This window comes from Halichoerus grypus, chromosome 9 (genome assembly GCF_964656455.1).
Source record: "Halichoerus grypus chromosome 9, mHalGry1.hap1.1, whole genome shotgun sequence".
Classification (NCBI taxonomy): Eukaryota; Metazoa; Chordata; class Mammalia; order Carnivora; family Phocidae; genus Halichoerus; species Halichoerus grypus.
Window position 1 is genome coordinate 69,635,425 of NC_135720.1, and position 12,900 is coordinate 69,648,324.

The 12,900-nt window shown below is 37.1% G+C and overlaps 1 protein-coding gene across 2 annotated transcripts in view; it reads left to right on the top strand.

Moving 5' to 3' along the window:
• The window catches only part of RNGTT (RNA guanylyltransferase and 5'-phosphatase), a 369,854-nt gene extending 357,254 nt beyond the window's left edge, over nt 1–12,600 (top strand). For both annotated transcript variants that reach the window (XM_078055013.1, XM_036065178.2), the window contains 2 exons: nt 8,373–8,496; nt 9,948–12,600. In XM_078055013.1, coding sequence (XP_077911139.1) covers nt 8,373–8,496; nt 9,948–10,111 — 288 coding nt within the window. In that variant the 3' untranslated portion in view covers nt 10,112–12,600. The remainder of the gene's footprint in view (nt 1–8,372; nt 8,497–9,947) is intronic.
• The last annotated feature ends 300 nt before the right edge of the window (nt 12,601–12,900 follow it).

Here is a 12,900-nt window from a genome sequence, read left to right on the forward strand (position 1 = left end):
TAGACCCTGGAAATGAATTAAATATGAGGGGAAATAAAAGGGGAAAGGAATCAGGAGGGCACCAACGTTTCTGTCATGAGGAACTGGGTGAATGGAGTTCCCGTATATTGAGATAGAGAAGTACATTTGGGGGAAGATAGAGTTGAATTTTGAATATGTCAGGTTTGAGAAGTCTATGGGAATTTCAAATAAAGATGTCAAGTAGGCAGCTGGACCCTCTCTCTATATATATATGATATAAAAGGGTATATATAGGGTATACCATATGAGAGGAAGAGTTTGGGAATGAGTCAGACTTATGTGGAACCCTCTTTAAAGGCTTGCAGAGAACATTCTTTATTTTCAGTTCCTTCAGCATGCCAAGATCTTAAGATTTTTTTCACCTCAGACCTTTGGACATACTGTTAATCACTGCCTGACGTATGTGACTCCCCTTTCCCCCCACCTGCTCTCATTTGTTCCCCTCTCTCTCTCTCTCTCTCCTTTCCCTGTCCTTCCTTCTTTCCATAAACCAGCTTCTCGTCATATTGTAAATCTCAACTTAAATATCATCTCCTCAAACTACCACACCTAAAACCAGATAGCTTTCTCCCGGCATTAGTTTCTTTGCATATCTATTTTCTTCATAGCTCTTATCATAATTTGTAATTTGTCACTTGACTCTTCACTAGACTATACATTCCAGAGGACAGGGACTGTGTCTGTATCACCAGTCTACAACTCCGTGCCTGACACATGGCTGCTCAATAATACTTGTCAGATGGTGGGAAGGATGGATCTACAGAGCATTGTTGGTGCCGCGTTAGGTCCAATGTGTTTGTGTTTTCATATGACTGACTTCTTAAACTTACATGTGGAAAGGTTTTTATACCCAATTTCAGCCACATTCTGAGCAGGAAAATAACCTTATTTGTTTCATTCTGCATTTATTGTCCATGGAGTGCCTTGCTTTGTAATAGCTGGTGGGATATGAAATGGCATTGTGGCATTGGACAGGGAGACCTGTATTTGAGACTTGGCTGTTCCATTTTCTAGATCTGTGACTTTGGGCGGGATATTTAATTACTCTAAACTTTGGACTCCATACCTGTTGAAGAGCAGTAATATAATTCCTACCTTATAAGATTGTGGTGCGAATTAAATGAGATTATGTGTATGGGTCACAAATTTATAATGCTTCGTACATGCTAAGAGCTCAATGTATAAATTGTTAATATTCATTTATATAAAATGAGTCACATGGTTCTAGAAATAGCTGATATTGCTTGACCAATGGGTGGGACAGGGGGAGACAAAGAAATCTATCTTTCACTTTCTCTACTTGTTCTTTACTGTCAAAAGCAGAAGTGCTGCTTTTATTTATTTACTTTTAATTTATTTAAATTCAATTAATTAACATATATTATTTGTTTCAGGGGTACAGATCTGTGATTCATCAGTCTTATATATAGAAGTGCTGCTTTTAATACTGTGATGGCAAATGGATGTCTCGCCTCCATGTCAGGCACCCAGAAACAGAAAATACAAATGCATTGTTTATTCAGACAACAAACTGAGGATATTAAAACCCTAAAACCTTTTGTTTTGTTTTGGGGGAAAGAAAGAAAAGGTAGAAAGGAGGAAAGAGGCAGAGAAAGGCTAGAGATAGTACTAGTTTACTTTACTTAACCAGCCATCAAACAGTACAAACTGGTTTGATAAGCTGAAGCTCACAATTCTCTTGAATTTGGTTAACATCCTCTCTGAGGATCTCTCCGGGACTGGGTACTGTGCTGACAATGGGGAGATCAATGGGGAATACATATTTTAGTGATCTAGATCAAAACCAATGAGATTAACTTGATAGAAATTCTCATTCTCTACCATGATCTATATTCTACACCGCAGGCAAAGTTGTTCACTACTCTGGTTGGTTTCCACTAAGTGCTAGATACAAGCTTACATGTGGCTTTAGAGTCTAGGATCTGGGGAAGGATGAATGAATGAAATGAATGAAAAGGACTTAGGGTAGAGGCTATGAAACTTTCTTGGTTCATTTTGCCTCATACACAGCATCTCTAAGCCAAAAGAAATATCTAACACCTCCATTGATTGAAAGGACGGAGCCAAACAATTTAATAAGTATCTAGATTTTAACAACTTAGCACCAGTTAAGGATTGCATAACTTCTCAAACCTTGGAGTCAGATTATATCCCACCAACTTCATTTATTGTTCCACACTGATTTTTGTGGTACTTGGTTTTTATCACAGTAATTACCCAAAATTCAGCTTTGCAAAGGTATAATGTCATCTCAAGGAATCTCATATTGAAATTGTGAACTTCCTCCAGCTAATAGTTTGCATGGTGTCCAACACATGCCACTGTTACCCCAAAAGTTTAAAGTATCCCACAGTACCTCTGTGAGTTTGTTGCAGCACATGAGGATACCTCATTGCACAGTTTGGGAACTGTGGTCTTGGGGCCTGATTCCAAGACTGTTTTCTATAAATGTTTATCTCTTATTTTTCTGTACCACTGCATTAAAAACCAACTGGGTATTTATTTTCTTTTATGAAATAGTTGTTTAAGGAATCTTTCATTGTTAAAAATATGAAAGTTAAGCACATATTAACATAGAAAGTGTGGAAAATACAGCATGACACAGGTGAAAGTTATTCCTAATTCTACCATCCACCAATAACCATTGCCAGCATATCATTGTTTTATCTGTATGTCTGTTATTCTATATGAAGATTTGTTATATTTTGAGTAAGAACTAACTAACTAACTGACTAACTCTGACTTTACTGGAAGGTAATAATCCGTAGTTTAGTGGGAATTTCATACCCTGGAGTTGTGACTTGTCTGTAGTGACCTTTAGGATAAATAAGGCAGAGTTCTAGTTGCCTTCTTTTTATTGGCTGCTTTGATTAATTGAATGGCTGATTGAAGGGCTTGAAGACCCCACCATTCCCAAGGGAGAGACTTCCTGCTGCTCTGTTTCCAGCCTAGCAAATGCAAAGTATGTTATTTATAAATAATAGTAGTGGTAGGTGTAACATTTTTTTTTAGGAGGGTAACTTGTCAAATGTTTTACTTTCTCCAGTAGTGGATGTACTTTCTAAAAGGAATATATCAAGGCCCTACTATAATGTAGTATTTCTAAAAGATTATTTATCTAATAATTCAGATTTAAGCTATTTGTATTGTTCTGACACCACAGGAAAACTTTTATAATTCCATTTCATTTCTGACTTATCTTATTTTCTATGTCTTTATAAGTACTAGAAATTGAAGTTATTTACATGAAAATAAGATTTTTGTTTCATTTACTTAAGATATGTTTTTAAAATTTACCTTCTGTAACTCTATAGAGGTAGAACTTGAATTACCAAAGAGTAGAATTATAACTTCAAAATGAAAAAATGGCCAACTTAGTTTAGCTCCAGAGAGCAGTTCAGAAAACATGGCATGGAAACTTCTAAGTAAAACGTATATTCATCTTCAGAGTCTCATTGTCGTTCTCTATCTCTCCTTCCCTCAATAATACTTTTAAATTCTGACCTGAACAGACAGTACTTTCTTAGCATAGCCTCCTGGACTGTTGAGGAGTGATGTTGTTCTTATAAAATGCTGATAGAGGACCTCATGACTGATTCTAGGGCTGGGGCAGAAAAAATACAAAGATGAGCCTGGAGAGTAGGCTCTTGAATTGCCAGAAAGTAAATGCTGAAAATAAGTAAGTAAGTAAGTAAGTAAAAATGGAAGCAAATTAAAAGGACACAGGAGCCAATCCGAGAGAATTCCCAGTGCCAAAACTGGAACAATTTGACCAACAAAATAAATGACAGTAGTATTTTATTATAAACCAAAGAATAAAATAAATGACAGTAGTATTTTATTATAAACCAAAGAATAAAATAAATATCCATGAGTTCATACTGATACAAATAAGCAAATAAATAAATGAGGGAAGTGGGACAAGTGTTTCTTACAGAAAAAGTCCAGATAATAAATGTAGAAGGGATGGAGAAAAGAGAAAACCCCAGCAGAACACCACAGGAATAATTGCTGTGGGCAAGATTCATGGAGGAATGCTAAAATTAATGAGCAAAACTTTAAGGAGAAACGGTATTTGTATAGTCTCAAAATATCTCTCTCAAGAAACTTAGTAATGTCTGTAGTGGTTTTAATAAATGTCCACAACTTTACTCTTCCTTCCAGGAAGTGGAGTTTACTTCCCTTCTCCTTGAGTGGGGCCGTTTGTTCATCGTGACTCGTAACTAACCGATAGAGTATGAAGAGGAGAACAGTAGTAACTTTACAGTAGTGAAACGTGGCACACACCATCTTAACGAAGTGCTCAGGGTTAGCATCAACCAGTATTAAGTCGTGATATCACCCCCCCCCCCAGATATTACACGAGAAAGGCACTTCACCTCTTGGCATTTGTCCCCCAAATCCAAACCTCGGTCCAATCATGAGAAAACATCAGAAAATTCCAACTTGAGGAACATTCTACAAATATCTGACTAGTACTCTTCAAAAGTGTCAAGGAAGGTCTGAGAAACTGTCACAGATCAGAGGAAACTAAGGAGACATGATGACTAAATGCAGTGTGATTTCCTAGATAGGATCCTGGAACAGATAAAGACATTAGTGGAAAAACTGAAGTCTGAATAGTCTGCAGTTCAGTTAATTGTGTTGTACCAGTGTGAATTTCTTTGAGTTGATAAATGCACCATACTACATAAAATGTGAACATTAGGGAAAGCTGGGTGACAGGAATACTAGAACTCTCTATACCATCTATACACAGCTTTTCTGTAAATCTAAAATTATTTCAAAATTAAAAGTTAAAAATAGAATCACTACAACTCACTGATGGCTTTCTCAGTCTAAGGATATTTGTTATAAGTGTCTCCAGAGCAAATTAATTCAGAGAAATCCCCCTCCCCTCAAGCCTTTGTGCAGTCTCTCTAGAAAAGAAAGATGGGCTCTTTTTTTTAAAAAAAGATTTTATTTATTTATTTATTTATTTATTTTATTTTATTTTATTTTATTTTATTTATGGAAGAGAGAGAGCACAAGTGTGGGGAGAAGCAGAGAGAGAGGGACAAGCAGATGCCCTGCTGAGTGCAGAGCCCAACGCAGGGCTTGCTCTCATGACCCTGAGATCATGACCTGAGCCAAAAGCAAGATTTGGAAACTTAACCGACAGCCATCCAGGCACCCCAAGATGAGCTCTTTATAGCAAAAACGGCTCTCCCGAAACAGGGACAGCAAGTTTTAGAGTTTTATCCCACTACTAGAAATAGAAATGCAACTTCGCCTGTTCGGTATAGGTCAGTTCAGCCAACACTGATGGTTTGCCTTTTGTGACTTGGAAGTGTAGGTATTTGCCTAGCACTTAAGTTACAGGAAGTGTTCTGTAAGAATAGTGCAGAGTGCAGCACCTGTGATTGTACCTGACTCTACTGTGGGCTCTTTGTTGCAGGTATTATTGTTGAGCTGCTAATTTAAAATCTCCAGAGACATTAGGGGCACCTGGGTGGCCCAGTTGATTTCGGCTCAGGGCATGATCTCAGGGTTGTGAGATAGAGCCCCGTGTCAGGCTCTGTGCTGGGCGTGGAGCCTGCTTAAGATTCTCTATCTCCCTCTGCCCCTCCCCCACTCCCTTCTCTTTGTCTCTCTCTCTCCATCTCTTAAAAAACAAAACAAAACAAAACAAAAAACCACCTCCAGAGATACTAGATCCGGTTTCATTGGACTGTCTCTTAACCTCATTTTATTGGTAGATTCAAACCGTATAAAGAGTGTGGTACTGGGCGCCTGGGTGGCTCAGTTGGTTAAGCGACTGCCTTCGGCTCAGGTCATGATCCTGGAGTCCCTGGATCGAGTCCCGCATCGGGCTCCCTGCTCAGCAAGGAGCCTGCTTCTCCCTCTGACCCTCTCCCCTCTCATGTGCTCTCTCTCTCTCATTCTCTCTGTCTCAAATAAATAAATAAAATCTTAAAAAAAAAAAAAAAAAAGAGTGTGGTACTGAACAAGATGGATGCATGAACAAAATATTTTTCAGTATAAAATACATTGTATATTGATTGCTCTTCTTAAAAAAAACAATAAAATTCATTAATTCAATATAATTATTAGTACAGATACGAAATCCTGATTTATAAATATTTTCTTATTACTTTCAAGCTCTTATTAGCTCAAACTAGAGTAACAGAGTTGATTATAGAAGGCCGAACAGGGTCTTGTTTTAGTAAATAATAATACGTAATTGGCTGAGGATGGTTATTGTCATAGAATTAGAATTTGGATACTAAAATTAAACTCCGCCCTTGTGGAATGAGTTTTCCTCATTCTCTTGATCTGATCATTAGTGACAACTTTCTTTAGTTTGTGCACATATGAGAAGTATTATTTCTGTCAGTTAAGTATATTTTACTGCCGAACCAAATGAGTACCTTGCAGTGTGTCTACCTTGGGAATATAACTGATGTGATCATTAAAGAACAATGAATTGTTCTTGAACATGGACATACATTTCAGTTAGTATAATGGCAAGTGCATGCATTTTTCAGAAGGCTGTTTCCCAGTTATTGTTAGTGCATGTCCAAATAGATACGCAGATACCTAATAATGCTGCTTAATTGCTGTAGTCAGATTGAGCAGCACATAGTTTATAGCAATTCTGAAACCAGGAACACAAGAATGATGAGCTATATGATAAAGACTTACTACAATTGAGGGTCAGTAAAAGTACCAACTGCACGTTGTTGATACAAGCCTGTCTTGTGTAGTACATACAATATAATTTTCTTGACACCTGTTTTCAAAGCATACCTTTCCATGTCATCCTGGTTTCTTTAGTGAATTTACTTACAAAGTGTTTTTTTTTTTTGAAAGCAGTATGTTATTTCCTAATTTTATATTTAATTAAGAATTTTACTCGTTGGCCACTCTGTGCCAGGTACTTTCATTTATTATTCTTCCAGTGTCCCAGTAAATTAGGAACTCCTTTGCCCATTTTAGAATTATAAAATGGAGACTCTGAAAGGTTTAGAAACTCAGCTCTGTTAGACCCTACATGTGATAAATGTGGTTATCTAGCTGAATAAGTTGCCTAATACTTGGCTATAGATAATGTATCAAAAGTAAAAGGAGGTGGATCTTTAGGAAGAAAGGGAGGGGAATTGAGATTAGAATAATGAATATTTGAGAATAATTCTAGCAAGTTTGCTAAGTGGAACATCAGTTTTTTGGGCATGTCTGTTCCAGAGCCACTGAATGTATTGGTCCTGTTGGATTTGTTGAAGTTGCAAATAATCCAATCAAATGCAATACTCATTAAGGGAAAAGGAATACAATTTGATAGTTTTTATGAAGATGTGCACTGCCTAATCTGTGAATTGAAAGCATCTTTTAAAAATTTGCTTCCCTTCATATTCCTAGGTGGTATTGAATCTGTGGGTAGAAAAATGAGAGCATTTCAAATAATGCTAATGAAGTTTAAATGATCGCAATCTACCATATTGTGAGGAAAAGTTGTTAGCTGTGAAAGATGAGGACAGAATTAAAATATTACCATGACTGGCATTTGATTTGAAAACTGCAAAGATAAGCTTAGGTTCCTATTTATGAAAACTATCCTCACAGCCTGATGAAATATCTTTTAAAAGGTTTTATGGTTACCATGGATACTCGTTAGCTTTGATAGAGTAAGTTGTAATTCATATTCAATCATCTGAGGTGAAGTAGCCAAAAAAACCAACCAAACTAAAATCTAAAGTAGCTTCATCTGTATGTTCATAGTAGTTTGGAGATGGAAAGGGTAACTAACCTAAAGATTAGAATTTGGATTAGTTATTACTTCTTGAAAAGCAAAATACTTAGGATGTGCATTACCTGAATCTGATCCTAATGTTTACTTTTTGTGTGTAACTTTTTCTTTCAACTAGTAAAGGGAACTTCTTAGGTTTTGACATAGGAACTTAGACAGTGAGACCCTTCTGAAAGCTGACAGACCTAAGCAGCATCCTCAATTTCTGAAAGCCATAGGGACGCAGAAATATTGAAGGCATTGGTCCCTATGGTAACCTATTTGCATTTGGCCCAGAAGTGGCTGGTTTCTGCTTAGCCTCTTTTAATTGCTATATATTGACAGCCGTTTTCACGACTATTTATAAAATGTCGGATTAATGAGCATGTGTACAAGGGAGTGCACACCATATCCTTAGGCTTGATGAGACACTTCAGATGACAAAAGGCTCTGCGTGAGGAGTTACTGAGGTGTTTTTGGCATTCCCTAATGTGTCTGTCACATAGTGGAAGCAAAAAGCCTTTCGAATGATTTAAATATTTTCCTCAATTCTCTTTTAAAACAGGTGACAAAAGAACTAAAACAGTATGACAACAAAATTATAGAATGCAAATTTGAGAATAACAGCTGGGTCTTCATGAGACAGAGAACAGACAAAAGTTTTCCTAATGCGTACAACACTGCCATGGGTGAGTATGACAACCTACCAATGTTTGCTACATTAAAAGAGAGAGCGAGTGTGCGTTAAGGTTTTAGAATCAAAATGTGCTGGCTTTGGTGTTCTGCTTGATGGGGCATAGGGTCATTCGGACCCCTGTGCTTGCTGGCTGGGAAAGGGGCTGTGACTGTCGACTCCAGCTGGCTTGTAGACTCCCGTCTCTAGGCCTGTGGGCTTGTGCCATGCACCCAAAGGAGAAGTGTAAAGGGCAGGATAATGGGCTGTATACAAGTTGAATTTGTTGAACAACAACAACAAAAGCCATGATAATTTCAGATCTATTCAGAACTATAAAAACCATTGTTTGCCAGATGGTAAAAGACAAAATTAGCAGGGGGAAAATGTAATTTCCAGCTCCTAAAATAGCTTTACAAACAATGGAGAACAAAGTAAATGAAAACCATTAAAAAAAAAAACCCTCCTGAAACCTGCTATGCTATCCTTCAGAGAGTTCTTTGGGTATAATATAAATGCTTTGGGAATTCAGAATAGTAAGTTTCTTTCATGGAGAACAACACAAATTAATTAATCTTATAAGGTAAACTGGTTGCTCTGGATTGTATTTTTAGTGAAGCTGAAAAAAAAAAACCAGATAAAAACCAAGATTAAAGGTTAATAGAATCGTGTGCTTTTAGACTGCTCAGTCAGTGATGATGCTGATGATATGATAAGCTTATGAGAAACTACAGAAATTGCCAGTTTCAGTTTTGCAGTTTATGAAAGTTACTATTGTACATTTAAGGGTTCTGTTGGAACTAGCATCTGTGTTCAGACAAGATGAGTTAACTTTGAAAATAGGAATAATTAAGCCAGTGTCCTTTTTTCCCCCCAAACTAAATATATAAATACAATTCAAAGGACTGGTGGTCAATTTTGATCACATAAGAAAAGATGCCATATTTATTCATAATTTTATTATAATACCTTACTTAAACAAGTTACTAAAATAAAATAGTATGATCTGCCAGCTACAATGGCACCTCCCTGTTCAGTGGAAACAGTGGCTGGTGCCATCACGACAGGGTGGAGTTTCCTTCTGACAGACACGACTGAAGGATGCTAGCACACGTTTTCTGTAGAAGTTTTGGTTGAGTATAGACTATAGTTGTGGTACATTAAAATCCTATAAAAAGAGTTTTGGAGAGGTGGAAAACCATAGTGAAGGTGTGGCTGTAAGTCCAACACTTAAAGTTTTGGTTTAAAATTAACGGTACAAGAAAAAGTAGCCACCAGAAAAGCACTCATTTTGGTGGCAGGGGAGGGCGGAGAATCGTTTACTGGGGGAAGCGTGTCACCCCAATTGGTGAACTGAAAGCGTTTAGCATATTGGGATGAAAACCTTTCCCCTTTCGCACTGCCCTGTGGTGAGTCAGCTGCCTTAATTAACCCTCACGTGAGACCCGTGTCTCCCTTTGTCCACAGCTGTGTGCAACAGCATCTCCAACCCGGTCACCAAGGAGATGCTGTTTGAGTTCATCGACAGATGTGCGGCAGCTTCTCAAGGACAGAAGCGAAAGCATCATCTGGACCCTGACACAGAGCTCATGCCTCCACCACCTCCCAAAAGACCTCGCCCTTTGACCTAAGACCTGCCTCTGACTTAAGGATTGAGAGGAAAAATGAGTGAGAAAAAATGCTGTTGCCCCATTTTTGCAGCCAGAGAAATTGGAAAAACAGTGTGGCTTGATGTTGATACACATTTGAATTTTTTTTTTTTTTAAAGTATTGTAGCCAGCCTGTAAATATTTGATGCATTTGTTTCTTTAGTGCTACAATACATCGTGGACTTTAAACATTTTATTTATATCTGATAAACTCAGCCTTACCTTGTGAATTTGAAGATTGAAATATCCAAAGGTTTAATCGAGATTGAAATCAATGAAAAAGAGGCCTTGTTTGTATATGGATAACTTTCACCTTTAATTTATAAAGTTAGTAATCTGGAACTGTGAGCACATAAAACACTGTATTTTTTAGAAGTTGTATTTCAACTATGGTAAATTTTCCTTTTAAAAAAAATCTAGGCAATGGCATTAAACATTCTTGCTATCATTTATCATGGATTTCCTACATTTCTGAGATTCTTGTATTCAAAAACAAATGACAAGGTTGTTAAGTATTGTATTATATTAAACAACTTGGTCTGGCTTATATCATTTTAAGAAGTTTTTTTTTTTTTTTGAGATGTAAAAGTAAAAAAGTAAAGCCCCGTTTTTGTGAGTTGCATCCTTTCTAAAGGAAGTATATTGAGTGTTTTCATGTTTCTCTTCTTTGAACGAAAATACCAGATATCCAATGTGTCCATTCTGGCAGTGGTTTTGAGTTACTTCGTAGAACTTAGATATACACCACCAGGTCCCTTTTATGTGTTGTTCTCCTGGGAGACTTTTTTTTCCCCCTTTAAAAACGCCAGGGCTACTTCTGCTTTACCTCAGTGGTATTGGCACGTTGTAAAATACATTAAAACACACAACTCACTGTGATTATGGGAGTGATATCAAATACAAACTATGTCGTGTTAGTTCCCTTGAACAAAACGGCAAAGGAAATGCCAGCCGACTCCTTTGATTAGAAGGTAGTGCCAATGGAATAGAATGCTGTCACTAGAAAATGCTCTCCCACTGCTAGATAAATGCAGAGGCAAAGAGTAGACATCTGTAGGAACTAAACATCAAGGAAACCAAGACATTTATTTTCAAAGCCAGGATTCTATCTGTGTTCTGTGCAGGGGATGCTATTTCTGTTATACATCTGAATTTTAAAACATTTACTGATAGATAATGGATTTAAAGAGCAGCTAATTGGTCGTCTGCCATTGTTGAGAAGCTGTGTTCTGATTGGTTTGTGAAGGAACTCTGAGAATTAGCCTATTAGAGGCTAATGTATTTATTTTTAGAGGTAGAGGTTTTAAGTACGTGTATTTAAAACAAAATTTCATGATCTGAATTTTATATATGTATATGCATATATATATGTCAGTATATGCATCAGTGTATATTCTACTAATACAGTCAGACATGAAAAATGCAAATGAGTTACCCAGCAGACTGAATATCTGACAGGATTTCTATATGCTATAGCACAGATTAACCAAAAATGTATTTATATTCACCTGAGTTTTAATGTTTTTAAACAAAGTTTTCTCCTGCAGTGCTTTTCTATATGAAATACTGGAGTCATGCTTGGGCTTTTTCCTTTGTTCTTTCCAAGTTATGTAACGTGTAGTGAATGTATCCAGAATGTCAGTTTAGTATTTCATTCCTGGAGTGCTTTTGTGTGTTTGGGCACTAAAGGGAATAAAACACCTGACTGCCACAGTGACTGCTGAAAGGTGGAAATTTGTCAAGGTTCCATAGTGTCTTGTACAAAATGGATCTGAAAAAACACCTATGCAACTCCAAATAGTCTGATGCCTGCTTCACCAGGATTAGTGACTCATTTCACGTGGTATGTTGCTTTCTTCCGAGCCTGTATAAACGCAGAGCCCTTTTGCAGGTGTAAGAGCTAGTTTTTGCCAGTGATCTTTAATGGAGTTAAATGTTTATGGTAATTGTAACCTTTTAAATGAGTTATGTGAAAAGAGCATCTCATTTTTAATACACCCAGATATTTTTTCCTTGCCTTTGTGCATTTTCCAGGACTTAATTTTCTTAATTTGTTCTTTCCTTTCAATTATAGTGAAGTATAATAGCCGGCCTAATAAGTAGATGCCATTTGGCCCCTGAACACACTATCATCTGCAGTATCGTAAAAAGTCATGTAGAAAGTCAAGGGGGAAACTCGAGAGGCAGGAACTGGGACAGCAAGAAGGAAAGAAACCCTTCCTTCTCAGCCCACTTCACAATAACTATTTTCTGACACTGAAGTTTCATAGACAAGAATGAGAAAACTTTGCTTTCCTGAGTTATCAAATATAAAAGCTTTTGCTTTGAATTTGGAAAAGATGTGGATGACTCGACTGCCTGGATGGTTACATTTGCTTTCCGTGAAATGCTCAGAAAATGTCAGGACATTCCTTCTCTAACTGTGTGTCAGTGTGTATTGTAATAAAACTACTGATTTAAAATAATAGAAAGTGTATCTGCTTTGTTTTGTGTCCCTTTCTTTTAACTAATGATTTTCTGTTCCTTTCTGTTGCTGGCATTATCTTGCCTGTCAGCCACACCCCATCGTAATCCATCTGGTTTTGTTGCATTCTAGAATTAGCATAAGGACTTGGAAAATCCTTGATTTTTCAAATTCCTGAGAAATCAAGAAGTTGGATTGACATGGGGGGTGTAGTTTGCACCTTTTCTTTTTGGAGTATAGGGGAGTGGGGGGAAAGCACAAAGCACATCTTTAAGTGATACTTACGATATTTCTGTTCATCCACCTC